A 21240-nucleotide genomic window follows, 5' to 3' on the forward strand; every position below is an offset into this window, starting at 1 on the left:
AATCGAACGGTGCTTACGAGTGGGACGAAACGAGATGCACCCGCATATGGCAAATAATCCTTTCTCGATCGTACCCTGGGTGCGTGCGGGTCCATATAACCGTGACGCCTGCATACAAATTAATACGAGAGTGTCGGCGCCCCCGGTGCACAGTCTACGGCGTGTGTTTGCCTCCGCCCCCCCTATATCGATTTTATGACATATCTAGCTCAATGACAACCGCATCATCATCCGCTGGCACCATACGCGTTGACAGATTTTGTGAATAATAAAAAGCGTTATGCGTGCATCGTGCAATAATCGTGTGGCACATACGCTGCAAAAAACTGTGCCTGCTTTAAATATGGACTAGCTAAAACTAGCTCCCACGGATGATTTGCCATCCTCGAGAAAATTATGCTAGAAGGATTATGAGACATCGTAACAATATGGACACGAATATATTGACTTGTGGCCAGTCCAACCAACGAAAGCACAGTGATTGGTAAAAACGCGTCATCAATCACCGTTTACCAACCACGTTGAACGAGAGCTGTTTTTGCGTAGGAAGTAGTTATTGACTAAAAGAAGCCCTTCAAGATAGGCCCTTCAAATGGAATAGGCAAAAAGGTGGCTGGTATGGATCATGGGGCCGCAACGCAATGGTAATTGTATTCATTCACAACGCGTAATACTTTATGAGTTAAAGAGATTGATTGTTGCACAACATTAACGTTGCAATAAGAGCACCTCAACGCCCCAGCATCAGAGTTTACAATCCTACTTCCTAATTATTTCAATCATACTTTAGATCCTGCTTTAACATAAACTCATTGTATTGTAACCGCTTCTGATTATAAATCATAAGATTAAAAAACTTGCTACTATGCAATAGGACCCAGATTAGAAGCTCTTGAAGATTGAACATGGGTAATAACCTTTCACTTTAGTTTCAAACCCGTTGGAGAAACCCACACCATTTCGCGTCTCGTTTCCGCAAAAAATAAAATTCGTCTTCATCCGCCCTCAAACTATTCAGCAATCGAGGGAAATGATTCACCTTATCTGACACAACAACAGCACGCACCACCAAGGGTTGTTCGCAATCTTACAAATTTTATAGAACCTCAAAGATAGCCAATCGGCACATGTAAAGCCGGTTCGATGTTGCGTGACTTTGGGGGGATTGATTTGTCAAGCGCCCTCCCCAATCTTGATTCGATCTACCGCTTCCGCCTAGCACAATGAGCATTAAAACCAACTTTAAAAAGAAGCTAGCATCTTGTTTCGCGTTGGTGCATCAAACGAGGTAGGGCCGGCTATTAGTTTCCCCTTCTGGGAGCGCGTCATAAATTAACGTAAACACGCTTGTGGAAGATAAAACATTACCGATATAAGGGGCAATTGATTTGCCTTCCACAGCTCGGCCGTACTAGCAACAAATGCAATTCAATTAGTTAATCACAGGGTTGACTAATTATGGAGACCCGGCTCCAAGTACTGCCATAAAGGGCGCTGCACTCATGCGAAGATCAGTCAGCGGAAAAGAACAAAGCGAGATGCTTCCGGCTCTGGTGTGGGGATGGGGATAATAGATTTTTAGATTGTTTTTCTACTCATCGCCGGAGCAAATCGTTCCCAAGACAGAACATCTGGACGAACAAAGTTAAAAACTAACCATAAGACACCAATATCTACAGCCCAACAACAAAACCCCACGCGTGTGGGCACAAGAATGTTGTTCGAAAAACAATTGATTCTTGCACAGCGTCATAAATTATTCCAAAGCCTTCGCAAACTATCCATTTCTACAGTTCATAAACCAACGCCTCTGCCAGCCACAATCGGAATGACCAGCCTTCCATATACGTATCCCGCGCACTGGTTTACGGCCAATAAAAATATCGCACCCATACACGCTGCTGCTGCTGCAGAAAACCTCTCACCCGCACATATCTTTTGAATGAACGTAGCATAGAAAATTCATTCATAAAACTAAAGGTGAACAAGTTCGGTGTGGCACTATTTCACCTCGAAACACTACCTACCCACTACCTGAGCGTCGCGAGCGTGGCGTGTGTTTACAAACAGCTGTGCAGTTTTTGTGTTGCTGGTGTTTAACACTTAGCAATCAAGTTCAAACGAACCTATGCGTGGGATATGAGTGTTCTTGGAAGCGGTAGAAGGAAAAAAAAAAGAGGTATAGCCGAAGCTACTAATTGTGAACTACAGAGAATTCGCCAACCAACGCGTGACTCGCCCTCGCAACCGGATGTTTCGGCGACATTTTTTATCGACTGCGTCAGGGACAGCAGCTCCGATTTAGTGCGAAGGTGATGTCCTCATCGATTTTCGTTCCTCGCGGGACGAAACATAAAGCTTGAATAATCTTTAAATGTACCGAAGACTTTATTGGAACAGTTTAAGCAGATAAGCGACGAACCTCTCTGTTACTTATGATCATAGCAAGTCAATTAGGGACAACGTCTCACTGAGGATCAGAAGACTTCACAAACACACGCAATCTAACCGGCGTGATCGCTTACTGTTGTGCTACCCCAAGTTTAAGACCAGGTTCAGTTTCATACAAGCCACCCTTTACTGCGTTTGCAAACAACCATCGCCATCGTCAGCAGAGAGTGGCTCGATTCGCGTGTCGCGTCGATTGTACATTAGCCATTGGTGCATGTTGCTCCTAGCTAGCAGGCAGGTTAGCATGATTGATACGATAATAAATAGACAGAAAATTGAACGGAGCCGCTGAGCACTGTTCACAAAACCGGTCGCGTTTAGATAGCGCTCTGAGTAAGCTTGTTGTGTATCATAAATAACCGGGCTCATTGCAGATATAAATTCCATTCGATTTGCATAACAATGGCAATGTTTAGCAACTTTACAATGAAGTTTGGCACTACAACCTCCTCGAGAGCGCTCGGCCGGCCATTTCTTGCTTACTGGACTTAATTTACCCATAGCTGGATGCAGCGATTCGATCCATGTAAAAAAAGATTTTCAACGTACTGTGGAATCGTGCAAGTCCGTTGTGGAACTTTGCAATCATATAGTGGAATATTGGATAAATTTAGGAGAGATCTGATATATGATTTGCAAAGATCGAAATCCTCTAAGGTCCAGACGAGATTATTGGATCCAGGTCCTGTCTTTAGAAGATCGGCTCCGCTACGATCTTTGCCACCAGATCGCCACCATACATGGCTATTCAATAATCATGCAGTTTCATTTGAAATGTATCGTTGATATGTGAATAAACGATCTATTTTCGCATTGAAAAATATAATAAAATCGTTTCCTACCCACTGGGGTACGAGACGCCAAAACACTTAGTCCTCGGCTATTAATTTGTCGCTCCCGCAGCAACACAAAAACTTGTTGCACCAACTAATGCGTCATCCAAGTGCAGAAAAAAAAACTCGTATGCCACCATTAATCGCTGGCAGTCCTAAACCCACCACACAACGACGCTCGTTTCTTGCCCGCTCATGCACAATAATATGCCACCACCTCCTTTACAGACACCACAGCACCCCCGAAAGGTACATAAATCTCTTCATTAGTTAATTTCCACCGGCCAGAATATGTTGCGTGGTTGTACGTCAAGGGTAATGACAATGGGTGCTGCCGTGGTGGCACCAAACCAATCAAGCTTAATCCGGTTTGAGTGGATAGCCGTCGCCGCCGGAATGCAAAATGCAACGAAATAATTCGTCAACACGGATCCCGTGTAGGAAGCAAATGCTGCCCACGTAGCGTGCACCCGTCTGTCTGCAGAAAAAAATGGTTGCTAACCGGGACCTTTAACCGGCCACAAAATAATACTTAATCCGGTTTTGATTCACGCCAACATGCAAGTTTCGACACCTTTTACTTCGTTATAATTTTTTTTCTAACGATATGAGCGTCTCAATGATATTCATGCATTTGAAAATGAAGTGTGTTTTGGTTTGAAATATAACAAAGATCGACATGATAACAATGAGCATGAATCACAAAGCGTATCAATCGGTACATCGAAAAACAAATGCACAGCAAGCAAAACGCACCAATGATGATGCAGGCAAGGATACGTGGAAGTTTGAACCACTAGCAAAAGACCTAGGATTTGCTAAACTTACCCGCCGTGTCCACTACACAAATATCAATGGCGCAGATATTCGGGGTGAGTACGATTTAAGTGTTCATATCGAGTTTGATTTTTGGTTTTGTTCAAATTTATTATGTATGCGCAATGAATTTTTAAAACACCAATCAGACCAAACAACCGCACGTGTCGATTAAACATGCCGATAAGGGAGGGCGTTACGAAGATGCGTGGCGGTGTGGTGTAGCATTGAAAGGTAGTAAGTGAGGAGGGAAGTTTGATTCGATTTCGGGTAAGTAAACATGCGCGTTTGTGATGTAGTTAGTGGGTTGAGCGGCGTCATTTGGTGTTGGTGTGACAAAGTGGAAAAAAGAGGTGATCAGTAGATAATAATAATGCAACACGTTATCAACACTATTTGCTTATGCAAGAAAGGTAGTCTACTTTGAACCATAAATTGTTTAACTGCCATTGCCAATTTAAACTGTTTCATTAGGTAAATAAAGACAAATAAATTGTTGAATTTTTGAAACATGTGTTGATTTAAATTTAACGGTCGTTTAATTTAAATCCACGAAATGGGCTTTTTTCGACTAAAAAAAATTGAATTAATTATGAACTACTACTTTGTGAATTAAAAAAAATGTAAATTGGTTCCAATCAAGAATCGTACCAAATCTACAATAAAAACAGAATATAATTGCCTCGTTAAGGAAAAAAAAACTCTGCATGCAGATTTTAACGGTTTCTACTGCAACAAATCATTTCTAAATTCTTTGGAATCCTTTGCAATCCCTTTGAATGCTAGTTTTTCATATAAGTCATTCGTTCCACCACCTACCTGGAAGTGCAGAATGATGGTCCATATTAGACCGAGCGTAAGCTTCGGGTTGCCGTCTACGATGTCCTCCGCCCGTATGTTGACTAATTTGATCTTTTTGTACCGCAGAAAATCCAGCGCCATCTGAGCGTTCTGCAGCATGTGGAAGCGCATTTTTCCTTTCTCCCTTGGCTGCAAGACAAAATAGGTTGTCCATTAGTATATGCTTGGTTGACTAATTTGCTTCACGGTCGTACTTACAAGATGTTCGCCAGATAATACTTCCAAGAGAGAAAGAAGATTGTGTCCATCGCGCAGATCTTCGAACAGGTCATCGACACGACGGGAGGCCTGTATGTCAGGAGAGATTGTAGAATAAAAAAACGGAGGTTAGTTTGATTGTAAATTAAATCGTGTAAATTAAAGATATATTTAGAAACACATTTTACGATGTTCGGTATTTATCGCACCACATGCAACAAAAGGACAACATATGCGATTCAAGAGATTAGCAGAAAGATCAAAGAAAATATATAAAAGCTTTGATTTTTTCCGATTGATAAGAGGTCAAATATTGAACAAGGGGATTAAAAGATTTTCCATTTGTCAATCGAAGATAGTGAACAAAATCATGAAGTGATAAAAAATGCTTTAGATAACTTTACATCAGCACAGATAAAGATAATATCAACTACAAGGCTTAACAAAGCTTAACAGGGTTGTGATTATTTTCTATAAAAAATGCAGTTTCATTATTTTCTATTTGATAAGCCAACTGTAAAGCTTGATAAAGCAAAAGGCCTTATACAAACATCAAACAACTGAATTTTGACTCTTACATTTTTTAATAATTTTAATAAAGATTTCAGAAGTGCATAAAATCAACAATTTCTGCTTTGTAGCAGAAAAAGAAGAAAAATGAAAAAAAAACAAGGAAGTTAAGAAGAGAACAATAGTGGAGCAACAAGAGAAAAGTAATAATAAAAATATGAAAAAGTAACAAACAGCACTCGAAGAAAAACAAAAGTGTCGTACTCGTATACAATCAATATCACAAACCACACAACAAAAGAACAGAAAAGAGAAGAAAAAAAACAACAGGTGTAACACATCAAAAAACCATCCTTCCCCCCCGAAAACGATCGCTGAAGTCAAACCAAAACATATTCAAACGACACACATTTTGAGTTACTTCACATCGCAAACAAAAAGGAATCCTTTCGACTTACAGCTGGCGGACAACAGGGTAATCCGTTGATGATTACGCAAACATGTAAATGGGTGTAGGTCTGTAATGGAGGACGGAAGAAAAATAGAAATACGAAAATAACTCGTTTGAGTAATTGAGCAAACTGGGCAGGCAGGCGCGGTAACAGCAACAGCAACATTGTAGCATTTAAAAAAAGAATTGCACACATACATATATATGGAAACAAAGTATAAAAAAAGTTTTCCAATACGTTAAAATACTACTACAAATGAAAAATGTAAAACTAAACATAGAAATCATAAAAGTTTACAAATTTGTAAGCTTTATTTTTTGCATTTACGCGAAAAATAATATAAACCCATAATGGTACAACTGAATAGGGTAAATTTAAATAGCAATCAGGGTACACTCAGTCTAGCCTACAACAACACGATAGTGGATATCAAGCATACCTTTAAATATTTCCAATGCTTTATGGCACAACATTGTAGGGAAGGTAAAAAAGGGTAAAATAGAGAAACATTAACAATAAAGTTTGAACAATTGTATAAGATTGATAAAACGAGCTTTTTTCAAAGGAACAACAAGAAGAGAAACAGCTAACATGATAACACATAAATAGACAACAATAGCGGAACAGTAGAATCAGGAAGGTGAACAATATCTCCAGAAAACACAAAATAGTGAAAAACCACTCGATGTCGCAGAACTAAATTAGAAGAAACATATTTTGCTCTCGCTAAAATAAATTCAGAAAACGTAGGAAATATTTGAAATGCCAATCAACATGAACTTCTTCTTCCTTGGCACTACAATCTCGAGAGATCTTGGCCTACCATTTCTGGCTTTCTGTGACTGTGACTTCAAATACCCGTAGCAAAGTAGTCAGCCCTGCGTACGGGCAGGCGGTCTGGATGGGATTTGAATCCTGCCTTGTGAAGACCGGCGTCTTTCTCTCCTATACCACCGGACTGCCATAGAAACGCCAATTATAATTACAGCAAACGAAGAAGCTTTTCTCAGAATTTAGCGACAATTTTAAACCGCTTCCCTAATTACGGTTTGTGAAAGGTGAAAAACGGTAAAGAATACGCAAAACTGACGTGGAAGATTATTTCCCTACCCCTGCCCCGGTGTTTTGATAAGATACGCAAAAAAAGATATCGCTTTTACAAACAACCGCTTCGTTTTGCGCTCTGATAGCAGCGCAAACGGCCATTTGCGGATGACAGTCCACGGACAAGGTCGTTGAAGGTAACCACTCGCACACGCACATGCAGCAACAAGGCGGGCAGGCGAAGATTCCAAACTTATCTACGGGGCTAGGCTTCTCTAGGCCCAGTTGCACAGACATACACATTTATCAAATTGCCCTTTTTTATCTCCACCTTTTCGCATGTGTGCGCGACACGAGAACTGTCCGCGCAACCGGTATTGATTGTTGCCTTAGTTCCGCGTGAGAGAAAAAAATCAGGTATCAACTGTCATCAAACGATGCAAACCACATTCCCACAATGCTGTCTACATAGCTTAAGGGCTATTTCATCGCAGTTGGTTGACCTTAACTCAAGGCCTATTTCCTCATATGGGGTACAAACGAGCATCTTCACAATTTCGCATACACTTAATTGGGTTGGGTAGCTTTCACCGAAAACCGTCAGCTTCCGGCATCAGCGTACCGCAGCCGATTTCGTACTGGGAAGCAACCTTGGTAAAGAGATTTTTACGCCGCTTAGGGAAAGAAATTTCTACGCCACCCAGTCATAGGTTAACATGCTCTCGGCTGATCGTGCACCAAAAGCAAGGCGGGTGGAATGTATACTAGTGAGTGAGAGCACGTTGAGGCCACAATTGCCCCACTGTGGATTAGAAATCGACGGATCGACGGCTAACTACACCGAATTGCATACCTTCAGGGGTATAGTGGCGGATGAAGTGTTCCGGACTGCGAGTAGCGAAGACAGACAGGTGAGATGAAAAGTTTGACCAATTCTTTTGTTAGGTCTGAGAGAGTAACGAATAATCAATTTTAAAAGAAAGATCAAAGTTCCTTAGAGAAGAACAACGAATTTACATTATACTATTCTTAAGAGTCGTAGTAATTGATCCTAAATGTTTGTAATACGCAGGTAGACTCACAATATTTCCCCCCACTATTAATTAAATACATTCAATTCGATTAACCTACAACATCTTTAAAATGTGTAAAATTAAAGTCCAACCTCTTTCCACCCTACCGAAACCTCCGTCACGGTTGAACGGCTCCTAAGACTTAGCTTTTCGCTCGTGCAAGCACCTTCAAAAATCAAGTTTAACCTCTCCCAACACGTTTAGCGATGGATCATTGATTGATGTGTTGAAGTAGCGAATAAAAGCACACACGCACACAACCCCTAGACATTTCTGCCTTGTCTGCAAGCCACATTGGCGTAAAACGTTCATTAATTTCGTTTACGCAAAACGGAACGCGACGACGGTCGGCCCCCCGATTGATTTCTGATAGGATTAACTCCCGTGGTTCGATGAAAGCGCACACGAAACACGGAACCCGGGCATCATCGCCAGCCGATTAGCGGTCAAGCTGTTGTGTGGCTTTGCGCTGGGTGCCGAGCGAAGAAGGCAAGGGCAAACATTGGGCAGCGTAAAAGGCCAACAACACACCGGATCGGATGACGTCCGAAACATCAAAGGCAATGTTGCGAGTGGTTTGCGAGATCGGAAGAGAGGCGGCGGCGACGATCAAACTCAATTAATAGAATGGCTGGGAGTTCCCTATGAATTTTAGTAATTAGATAGCTTACATATCGAGAAACTTTTTAAGTCTCAAAGTGTCAGATGATGAACTGTCAAAATTTCCCGGAGATATTTTAAATCTGGGCGATACTTCTGCCACTTCTGACATTCACAATGAAAACTAGTTCATCTTCCTCATAAGCAACGCAGTACTCGTCCCTTTTGCGTGCAATTAACGGCTTAAGATGACATGACGCATACATGCTGCTGCAAGACACATGAGCCGCATCGGATTACGGAAGCATCATCGTGTATTTCGAGGCTGACAAAGCAAAGCCTTAGAGACAGATATTCGCGCCGGTTCCATCATCATCACCATCCTTCTAGCTCATCAAATCTCACCATGAGCCGTTTATGTCGTCGTTTATGTCGGAAAAGGTTTAGTATGACGCTGAAGACGCGCGTCTCCCGTGGATGTTTATAGCACATCCGCGTTCTTACGATTTAACCGTTTCCGGCGGATTCGAGTCCGCTGTTGTGGTGGCTTGTGGCCTCATTTTTCACTCCGTCAAACGGAAACCATCTAGCCAATCAATGGACGTTTTGTTGAAATTTTAAATGAAAGGAGCGAGATGAATTCTTGTATACTGTGTATTAGTAAAATAAATTCCGCCATTCATCACTCCGCCAAGTTATGACCTCTGACCCTTTGATCTTCACTTTCTAAAACATTTCAGTCGCAAAGATTGGCCACATTAACGTCGCTGCATTCTTCTCCCTCAAACACATTAGGGGTCCATCGTATGCAAAAACAAACGACTTTGCATATCTCGGCTCGAACACTCACGACACATACAGCGGCAACCTTTAGGGCGCAAACGGCCCCCAATTCCATCTTTCTCGTGGTTCGTTCGTCTCAACCTTTTTACTGCAAAACTACAATAATGAATGCCATACGCTTATGCTGTTTGCATGCATCTTCGAGACGCAAATAATGAAGGCGAAAAATAGATTTCATTTCCTGCAAAGCCATGCTCCCATGTGTGTACGGGATGCTGCTGCTGATGCATCAAATGTGCAACCCAGACCAGAGAGTCGGCTGCATCCCAAAAATGCATAAACTAAAACAGACCTGTGAGTGCACACACCACCGCAGTAGCAACAAGGGCTAGCTATGTATCCATCATCGTCAAAAGCGCAGTTAGACGCTGTTCACGGGTGGGAACGGCATGCGTCGGTCAGGCAGCAGACATATGGTGCACGTTCGAGTCCGCACCGCCGTGTGTCACGTGTGCAGGTCATTGTACCGCTGAGACGAAGCCGCCACACACTGCGGCCATCATCACCGTCATGTGCTGCGATGTATGCAATTTTCTTACCGACGAACAGAGCGTCACCGAGCAACAAAGTGAGTCAAAATGTGGTAAACACATTGCGTTGCCCTCTCGATGCCTCGTACCGCCATACCGGAGAGTTCGAGGATTCGTGACTCGGATTCACACAGGATTTTGCTCGGAGCTCTTAAGACACTCATCATGGTGTGCGATTTTGTGTGACGAATTGATGGTATATTTTATAATTCCAACCATCCATTAAGGCTCTGCATTCGTTTGGTTTTGCGTTTCCACCACACTCACGGATGGATGCAGGAGTGAGAAATGAGGTTCAAAAAGGCAAAAGAAACCTCCAGATTTCGCCCATCCTCTAATGGCAGATGTGAGGAATAAATATTTTCAACTAGCAAACGGGGGATGCTGAGGATAAAGCGAGAACATGTGTTGTTCCTTACATTTTCTTATCAGATGTTATTTTGCGTGGACATATCTGAAGTCAAAATTATGTGGCAAATATCCTCGGTTGTTAAAAAAATATTTTTTTTTCTTTTTTGTATTAAAAACCCCTTTTCTCTGCAAATCTTGATTGAAATGACGGTCTTAAAACACGATTAAGACAACCTCGGGGTGACATCAACGGTTCCCTTATAACAGGATATTAACCCAGCCGCACCCAGTCAAACGTCAATGAGCAGCTGTCACAGGCAATTATAAATCTAGAGTTCATTTCTGCATCGCCTGCACCAGAGCACCACTACGAACAAAAAAAAACTCTCCTCCCAGTTGATGAACGTTACCAACCGTTACGGCTGAATTAATCAACTATCAATTCCACCCTATTGGTCACAACACAGACCACGCCAACCATCCGCACGAAATAAAATCATATCCCTGACGAACGAGCGCAGTACATTTATGGATTGAAGTTATTGAGGCGAATTAAATGGTGCACTTCCACACGACTCTAACGATCGTCCAATCGATTATGGGACACCCTCGGCATGGGACTGTCATCTGGAAAACACGTCCAAGAGCTCGTGTGTCCATGCGACGATTCTCATTCCGGCGCATCTTCAAAACGCACTCTTAATCACCCCATCATCCCCCCAAATGGATATTAATTGTTCGCTTCACGCAACGAAGCTTCTTGATGGATTTGAGTGTTTTCACTGGGACGCTAATGCACCTCACCGCGTCCATTTTCTATTCTTCTTTCCTGCTGCGTGTTGTTCCTCAATCTTTCGTACGCAAACTATGCACACCATTGGATGCACATTTTTCAACGAATGACACTAGGCTTTAGGGGAGACCGTCGTCCGGTCCATAATTCATACAATTAACCTTTCTCCCCATAACGCAGACAGCATCTCATCGAATGTATATTGGCGAAAACAGTGCACACGCAAAAAACCGGTTGCACAGATCGCCGGAGCAAGATTTATGTGACGCTCCAATTACATACTACGTTTGGGGACACCGCACACTCTGTTGGCGCCTGTTCGCTTTTAAGAGCATCTGACGCACGACTTCACGACACACTGAGAGGCTCCACTGGGGGGGGCGAGTCTCCGAAGGTGCCTCGATTCCCGATCCAGACAGGCTCCAGATTCACTCCATCAGAATGATTAATCTTATAGAATACAACTAACAGGAACATCATAAACCTGCTTCGTCCTCCACCGATTTTGCGCTAAATACAGTAACGTCGGGGAATCGATCCTTGTTCCTGCAACACCTACGGAGGGAGAGCCGAGTGTCAAAAGGCCGGCAGGATTGTCAATCATGTTTTACGATTAAATGTTGTGGTTAAGTTGTGTCGCGCCACGGCCATCGGCGGCAATCGGTACGGCGACGGTGGCGGCGGAATGCGTCACACTCGGAGTATCGATTTCAGAACACGCCGGAGAGTGGAGCATCTGCCCGACTAATAACAGACCAAGTATTGCTGAGACTTTGAACAATATCTCCATCTAGGCAAACTATCTGTTCCAGTGTAAACCCGGGGTGTGAAACATCGATCGTTTAATAATGCTAGCAACAACCTACACTCGAAGACTCGGTTGCTTTGCGCACGTCCAAAACAATCAATAACACGTGTTGCCGAGTAGTGGCTGCACCAAACGCGTGGCCGTAGGTACTTGGTTATGCGCTGATTTAATTAAATCCTTTCCGTTCCGTTCTGTGTTTGGTCGCGGGCGACATCGATCTCCGGTGGCCAACGAGGGGCGAGGGAAGTGCGAGAACGTTCTCACCGCTGGTTGTTTTTGGCGCGGCTTATAAATGTCGAACATTGCCCAGGTTCGGGGGGTCAGGGAGTATCCATATATACAGCCGAGAGACAGGCCCGTGTTGACGCCTGCAGCTACTAATTGGGTTGTTAGCATGGAACGCGCTAGTGTACGTACATTCTCGGCCGGGCACAGGCAGGCAGGCTGGCTCGCCGGCAGAGAGCTGCATCCTTTTAAGGAAAGTCGTGTCGAGCAGCCGCCTGGTGATAGCCATCTTCGTGTCTGACCCATTTGTATGGCGCACTGGAATTTTTGCCAGAAGCCGCATGTAGAACATACAGATCGAGTGCCTCCGACTGTATGGATCGACAATGAAAGTGATTATAACAGATGTTCTACAAGGCAACCTGTACCAAGCGACATAACCTCAACATCAACCAACTCCAGCACTTTCTTCTCGACGTCGATGACCTTTCTTCTAGTACCGAATGTGAACAAATCTTTAAATTCCACAACAATCCACAACATTGCCCGCTTCTACGATCATGTTGAAGCGCATTCCTAGCGAAAAAGAAATCATGAAAAATATAAACAAGCCGAGAGCTTCTCCCCATGGCTACCCCACAATCAATTAATCCCTGCCGGTTCCAGAGCTTAAACTACCTCCTCCTCAGCCTTATCCCCTCCGCACTAGGTACATTACAGGCAGCGAAACACAATGGAACTGATTCAGTGAAAAATGTATTTCGCGAAATGATACCATCTTCTCAATGTGGCCTGGGACTCTGCTGGTCCGCCTTGAAGCTTCATCAACCCTCCCCGCTCGCGGAAGCTCACCGCGGTGTACGAGACGCCGCACGACCGATCAGTTTTATCTTAGAGCACACCACCAGTGTTGCTCTGGTTTTGCCCTTTTCGGAACGTTCCAATCACAGAGCTCTGTACGTTCCCCGACCTATTACTACACAACGAAAAAGGGCTTTCGGAGATGTGTCTAGGTCGGGGGAAAATGCTAGCCACCAGTAGACAACGAGTTTTGTGTGTGTGAGAGAGATCGAACTGGAAGGGAAGGGTTGGAATGCGCTCACCAACTTCCGAGAATGCACACGAGACCTACCCACTAATTGGCCCCGATCGCCGGTACGCAAAGGCACGTGTCTACAAAGTGGTCTCTAAGGAGGCTCTCGCTCCACCATCATTAACCAGATTGTTGCACAAATTCTCACGCCAGCTCGCACGGTACAAAAACAATTCAACTGCAACATTGATGATCAGCTGCTACTGGGCGTTTAGCCTTCAAATGCTGTTAAGAGATTGCGAGTGATCTGTTCTGAGAGTACGTCTGCGAGTTGAAACTTCAAAACTAACCTAGGTTCAAATGTATTTTTAAGCTCGATTGATTTAACGACGTGATAAATAAACATATTAAATAATCTAACATCTCGCAACTAATCAACACTCTTATGTCACACGTCTCCACATCACTTGACATTGGCAAGCATCAAGAGACTGATCTTCGCTGCTTCGGATCTCAGAACACGAGCAGAGCAGCAGTGGCAGGTTACCGAATGATTGCTGGCAAAGGTCAGCGCTCGTAAAACAACACAATTTACGACCAATAACTCAATTTAATAATCAATAATTGCACTGGAACCCGCCAACTCGACACGATAAAACTGACAAACCAGAATAGTGTGTGGAGCGATACCCCACCAACTTTTATGGTCGCTACAGATGCGCGCAACGGTAATCAATATAGATGCGCTCGACGACCTAGCGGGTTGATTTGGTAGGAGAACCAATTTGCTCTTCACGTTGGGGCAGCGCGGCGCAAAGCCTGTTTTTCTACAGCGTTGCGCCACATCTTCCAGCATCGCGGGCGTCACTACTAGGCTTGTGGTTTACTTTTCTAATTGATTTTGAGGTTATTGTTTATGGGGTGCGATCAATGTGTGCATTGTTCAGCCGCTTCACCGAACATAGTTCGGCTTGTTCCAGTGCTAGCAGTCACGTAAGATCACGTTCAAAATTATTGTACTAAAATAAAATAATTAGAACACACCGTTTCTCGTACCTTCGTATTGACCCACATTCTCGACATCCCTATCCTCAACCGTCCAAGAGAAGCACTCATCAAAACTTGAGCCACACGAAACCATCTTTTCCCACATTCCAAAGGCATCCCTAACGGCTTCTTCTCAAGTTGGATCGTCAAAGCCAGCGCGCGCACCCTAGCGCGGGCCAGATAAAAACGGGCGAAAACGGTTTTCTTTTTCGCCTCCGAGCGAGCTATACACCGCATCCGTGACAGAACCATTACCGGCGAAAACGGATTGAAACAAGGCCGAACCGAAGCGGGTGATCGATCGGTCGATGATAAATAAGTGTCTAAAGCTGTCGTTTCATCGTCGCTGCATGATATTCTTCACCGCCCGTACTCCTTCAGCTCTTGTGTTCGAGTGGTCAGCACCGTTATGAACGGCTCTTCGAAAGTGGAAGTTTAAACGAACTAGTGTGAGGACGTGGTGGCGGTTTCCCATGACGTTCCGGATGGGTGTACAATCGGAACCGGGAGGGGCAAAAGCAACGAAACAACCTTTCCCTAGATTCATATTTCACGTTTTTTCGCGAACATTTCCAACACCCGACCACTAATGAATAGTTAACAGCCGGATCATCGATCGTTGTGCCCGCTCGATAGTCCAATCCTCGAGGCACAATCTACAAGTTGGTAACGCTTCTTCAGGGAGTAGTAAGGAAAAAAAATTGAAGAGGTTTCTCATTTGCTCCGACAGAGAAGCACTGTTTTGACACCCGCTGCTTACACGGTTGTCAGTCAGCCGGTGATGTGTGTAATGGGGGACAACTAGTCGGCGTTTGGATTTTGATAGATTTCTCCCGATAATTGAACTACCTTCAGAGTCAGGGCGGGAGTAGAGCCTAATCACGATCACGTCCTTTGAATAACCGAGATTAGCAAATCTTGCGACTGGACGTACTGGAAGAAGCAGACCTGTGTTTCAAAGTTAATTGGGAAGGTGAAGATACTACAGTAGTACATCAAACTGCATCTTGGTGAATAACTCGAACAATCTTCTTCTTCTTTGGCATTAAAAGCTCGAGAGGTATCAGCCTGCCATTTCTGGCTTTCTGTGACTTAATTTTACCCATTGAAAGGTCGTCGAGGTGGTCTGGATGGGATTTGTGCGCTGGTCCTATCGTGTGAAGACCGGCGCCGTTATCGTATCTGCCAAAGGTCTCAATGCAATAAGGACAATAAGGATAAAAAATAATGCCATGGCGGACAAAGATTCTTCAACTAGGAATTTGATCCTAAATTGCTTGTCAATGTCAAAACGTCGTGGCCAAACCCTTGTAATGTCCATTTAAGAATTTAAGAACACTTTTGTCATAATAATTAGTTAAACAGTGCACTTAAGTTGATAAATAGACGTCCCTTTTTAACCACCATAGTCTTACAGCGAATTTATTTACAATTGCATAGCAATCGCTACATAATCCACCATAAGCCATCGTGAAACACCCAACCGGATCTGGACAATGCAGCAATGCCATCATCATCATCACCAGCAGCAGCAATACAACAACGGACCCATATGACCATCGGTCGTGAGAAAACAGACATAAAACCGATCTACCTTCGCGGGTTTCAAAGCCTCAGGGACACCGATTCACTTACCCACTCTCACTCCGTCCATTGTATGCAAATGGGGGTTTGAATTGTATGAAACCAAAAAAAACCCGAAACCCCAAATCCCAAAAACCTGAGATGATAAAATATCGAGGGCCACCGGGAATTTAAATTGATTCCCAGGCCCCGTAGGAGTACAGCGCGAGTGCCATAAGCTGACCAGCCAGACCAGACAGAAGAAACAGACAGTAAGGCGGCTACTCCTGAAGGCGGCCGGCCGTTGGCTACTTGTAGAGTCTGCCTTGTAAGGAAGAAATGACCAAAAATCCACTGCACATAAACACACACACATACACATACCTTATCGAACGTTACCAGCTAAGGATCGGGTAGACGCGAAGGAGAACTTGCTTGACAGGCGGGCGTACACTGTGGCATTGTACGGCAACGTCCGAGTCATGTAACCCAGGGTGGAAACGAAAGTAAATAAAAAGTGAAACCATACCAGTGACTCAGACTCAGACTGGATAAGGCTAAAGTGTGATGGAATAAATCCTTGCTTTCTACTTGACAACGAGTGTCTCGCGTTTCGCTTCGGTACCTCGAGAACCTACCCAGCTGAAGTAGGTTGAATTGATTTGGGATAAGAAATCGTGGCTTTACGCCATTAATATTAGAGTGTCTCAGAACTAGAAGAGGTGTCTAGTCTATCGCAGTCTTCTCTCAAGCGCCTGGAATTCAATCAAACGCTGCATTCTCTTTCATTATCGTACTTGAGAGTGAGGCAGAGGCGCGACTGGATTACTCTTCACTAGCACTCCAACGACTGACCTAGTAGTCGCCACTAAAGCTCAGACGTGTTGCGAACACATCGATTCATCACCAGACTAAAACCCTTCGGGACGTTACATGACTGTGTGGTGTGCTCAAGAGCAAACTGCACGCAATAACAAACTGCATTCATTAACTCTCGGGCGGCTCCCTTCCGAGAAGCTCCGGGGAAGAGTGTAACCGCGGGGACAAAGCATCAGTCGCCATGGTTCGCGAAATCGCGGAATGTCCTCCGCAAACCAACCCTTCCCCGGACGATTCATCTGCCAACAAAAACCCATCCCAACATCGAAATAAGAGGAGTTGTTTTGTTTGCAGTGACTTCTTGCCCTGGTATGCAGCGGGCTTTTTTATTGCACACGGTCGGCGACGCTTCTCTCGTTCACAGTGTGACCTTCTTGCTTACCTCCCTCTCTCTCCCTCTCGGTACTTTTCTTATAAATCACTTTTTTTACAAGTCATTACATTACGTACGCGCCCTCCGAACTGAACGCAACGATAATGTGTGTCAGCAGGGCTTGGTAGCTTCCGTCGCACCGAGCGACCGTTCTCTTCTGGGACATGGTGAAGTCCAACAGGGAGAGGAAGGTAAATTTATGTCCAGACGCGACATGTATGTGTATCGGACAGCTCTCTGGTAGAGGACAGGGTAGCTGTCGCTTCAGCGAATCTGACCCAATCTGACCCATCGACGAGCTGGCGCCATTTGCACGCGAACTGCTCATCATCTTTTGCTCGAATCTATTCGAAAACCAGCTCCAGAATCATCCTGTGCAGTAAGTCTACGAAACGACCAACGTTTGAAACCTTCCTTTCGAGCTGCCGTCTACTGAATCTGCTAATGAGTTCCCACATTAATATACACTTAATTTATACATTAGCGGTCGAGTTGCTGTGTACCATTTCCATCACGCCTAGGACGACAAAAGATCAAATTCTTGTCTTCAGCCATTTACCCTTAAGTTTGCGATCTTTTCATAATGCAGGAGGGAGCTTCCGTTTGCGTTCAAGGTCGGATCAGCTAAAAGCAACCATACATAAACATTCAAGATTCGTTTAATTAGCATACAAATTGATAATTTGACTCTACAATGATGATCACCTTCAAGCAGCCACTGCCCACCCTAAAGGCGTGATTGTACACCCCTAATGAATGGAGCTATTTTCGTTACCGACACTCCGTTCCTACGTATGACAATGAGCGTTTTTATGAGCTTGCTAACGATTGTCAAATAAATCACGCCTCGCCCGGGACAACCGTTTAATTTCAACATGCCTTTTGCAAGGTTCATCTACTAAAACACACCCCTGGGGAGGCTGGATGACACATCAAGTTATTGTTTGACACGTTCCCTTGCGGATAATCAAGAATCCTGATCTTAAATGAAATACATCTAAACTGGTACCAACTACCAAGTTTTCTGCTTACATGTCATAGGGCATTGAATGTCTGTCAATTTGCAGAGCAGTGACATTTGCCTCCCCGCAGCGTAGGATCACCTTCGATGACTAAATTTGTCGCCTTTCACCACTAAAACGGGCCCACTCTCACGGGAAGTCTCCATACCGCCAAGCCATCCCTTTTGGGGAAATTAGAGCACGCATACGCGCCCACCGACAGAGATCATACGCATATCAGACGTGCGTAACACGTAACTCGAGCTGGACCGTAGAGCCCGTCGCGTAGAAGGGACTACGCTTTCTAGTGCGCAGATACGCGGAGTACAGCAAACGGAGCTGGCATGAGGTAAATCATTCACATGAGTCACAGCGATGCATGGCTTGCATACTTAACGAGTCGCGAAACAGCCTCTACCACACAGGAGACCTAATTCCTGCCCAGGGAGAGAGGGCGGCTCGTGATTTCTGCAATGTATCGGATTTTCCCTGCTTCGGTCAACGTTTCTTGTGGGTAGGCAGCTGTAGAGAGAGAGCCGTCGTACGTTCCGCTTAAGATTTATTGCCTCGGGCCGATAGTGAGACCACGATGCTTGTTGGTAGCCACAAGCTACCGGACTTCAACACAAACACACACACACACACTTTTTGCGGGCGGTTTCTTTAATCGGATCTGGCGAGTAAAAATGTTGCGATATCATGATCGGTCCATGATCGGTAAACGCTGGCCGCCACTGGTGAGCGAGTAAATTGTTATGTGTTACAGGGCTGCCAACCAGCACGACACAAAATTCACCCAAACGAAACAGAAGCGTACGATACCGAGAAAGTACGAAATAGCTCCTCTAGTGGCCCTCGAGAAGTTGCAGTGGGTATTTGAATTTCTTGACTAAAAAGCCTATCCAATATCTCAAAAATCCGCTCTTCAAAAGCAAAAGTCTTGTCTGGCCGCCAAGAAAGAAACAAACCCGGAGACCAAAAGTCTCCAAAGGCTGACCTTCCTGCATGAGTGACCCGCGAATGACCGGCAACAAATAAATCTCTATTGAAGCATTGATTGAACGCGACACTCCCAATTAAGCAGCTTAACGGACAGACGATGGTACGGGTTCTTCTTCAGCTCCCAGAAGAACGCTTACGAGTAGCACAATTGTTGTGATTTGTACGACTTGCTTCCTGCTTTACAATAAACTCTCGACCTACATTCTTCTACCGCGCCGTACACGTTAGACGACGCGTTTGGGTGCATCACTTCTTCCAACAAGACAAGAGTTTCCACCAGACAACGAGCATCGATTAATCATGAGCCCATTTTGGACCGGAGGTTCGTTTAATTGCTCCAACGCCTGGTCTGTTCCCAATACGGCAAGTGGACAAGCCGACGGTTTACTGGTAGCGCTGCGTCGTGAAGTTTTGGTCAATGTGCCATGAAAAATGGAATCTAAATAGCTCTCCTAAAATGAGACTTCGTTTAAGTTAAGTAAGTATGCTAATGGATGATATCCCAGGTACTCGGGCATTACGAAGGGTTTAGAACATCGTATCAAGATCCCTCATATAGGATCTGAATGAGATATTTCCGCTTATTCTTTAGGAAAACATAACTGGTCATCTTATTCTTCTTCTTGCTAGGTCAAACGACCTTTTATAGGTCATGCCTGCCATTTCTGGCCTACTAGACTTATTGTTACCGCATAGTTGGATAGCCCAGATGAGATTTGAACCTCGATCCTGCTGTGTGAAGACCGGCGCCCTTGTCGCATCTACCACCGGGCCCCGCCCTAGACTAGACAACTAGAGTGACCAATATCTAGGCAAGGATCTGACATGAATTTTAAATAAAGACCTGTTAATAATAATTATAAAAAACTTGATACAAATTCGAACCTTACAAACTGGAACTCTAACAACTACAAACGCCAGCAAAATCATAAGTCTGCGACATCTAGCTCCATCGGGCGGGAAACCAATATTGCGAATTCCAATGTGGAAATGAGAGTGAAAGGCGATAGCTGTTTTCATGCTCGGCCTGTGGGTACTCGGTACTTGTAGGTGGTGGAACATGTGTACGATCAACGATCATCGAGCGTATAAGAAATGATCATCACTGCCCCATTCGACAGCATCATCATTACGATGATGATGGCGATCATCATCATCGTCGTCTTTCAATCGTTACGAAAACAACGAAATTGGCAATGTCCGTGTCTTACCTTTTTCAGATGTTTGTTGACCCACTTTGTGAAAGTTTTCTTCTGTATGGCATCTCGCTCATCTGGATAGTGGGGGAGGAGGCAGCAGGGCAGCAGGACAGCAACAGCGCGCGGGGTGAGTTCGTTGACGTTCACGGAAGAAGGCGCCACCCGGGAGATGATCGCACACCGATCAACCGTTTCGTTGCCATTAGATTCACATTATTAATTTCAATTCCATGTTCAACATTCATCAAAACGGTGACGAGCGCAGTTGAGTAAAGTTGAATCCGATGACGAGAGACGAGTGGTGGGGGAGGGGGGAGGAGAAAAGAAAGGAAAGAAATATTAGTACATTTATCTAATTATGATAAATTGCGATTTTAATCAACGAGCGCATGCTGAACAAACAACAACGAAACCGACGTTTATTAGACAGATTTATTGATAAAAGATCGCAGAAAAGCCACACAAAAACACTCACGCATTTTAGTGCGGCGCGACTCTGTCTTGTTAGGGGAGCAGAGCAGGGAGATCTTGTAACCCACCCCCATCGTGCAGAAATTCGTTCAAATTGGCCATGTCTGGTTTGTCTTTTCTTCTCCTGCAGTTTTTTCTGCTCTTGTTATCCCAGCAGAAATCGAAACTGGAACATCTTAATCACCGTTTTGGTACGTATTTTGTTCGATTGAAAACAGGAAATCATAGTTGACAGCCAATCTTTGTCCGTTGACCGTTTTATTGTGCCTACCACGACGGGGTAG

The 21240-nt window shown here is 44.3% G+C and overlaps 1 protein-coding gene across 49 annotated transcripts in view; it reads right to left on the reverse strand.

The window, feature by feature from the left end:
- Positions 1–21240, reverse strand: part of LOC118507230 (microtubule-actin cross-linking factor 1) — a 181242-nt gene that overhangs the window by 76302 nt on the left and 83700 nt on the right. For all 49 annotated transcript variants that reach the window (XM_036045456.1, XM_036045455.1, XM_036045454.1 and 46 more), the window contains 3 exons: positions 20498–20559; positions 5160–5249; positions 4920–5090 (listed from right to left, as the gene is read on the reverse strand). In XM_036045456.1, the coding sequence (XP_035901349.1) occupies positions 4920–5090; positions 5160–5249; positions 20498–20559 (323 nt within the window). The remainder of the gene's footprint in view (positions 1–4919; positions 5091–5159; positions 5250–20497; positions 20560–21240) is intronic.

The sequence above is a fragment of the Anopheles stephensi genome, chromosome 2, assembly GCF_013141755.1.
Source record: "Anopheles stephensi strain Indian chromosome 2, UCI_ANSTEP_V1.0, whole genome shotgun sequence".
In the NCBI taxonomy this organism is placed as follows: Eukaryota; Metazoa; Arthropoda; class Insecta; order Diptera; family Culicidae; genus Anopheles; species Anopheles stephensi.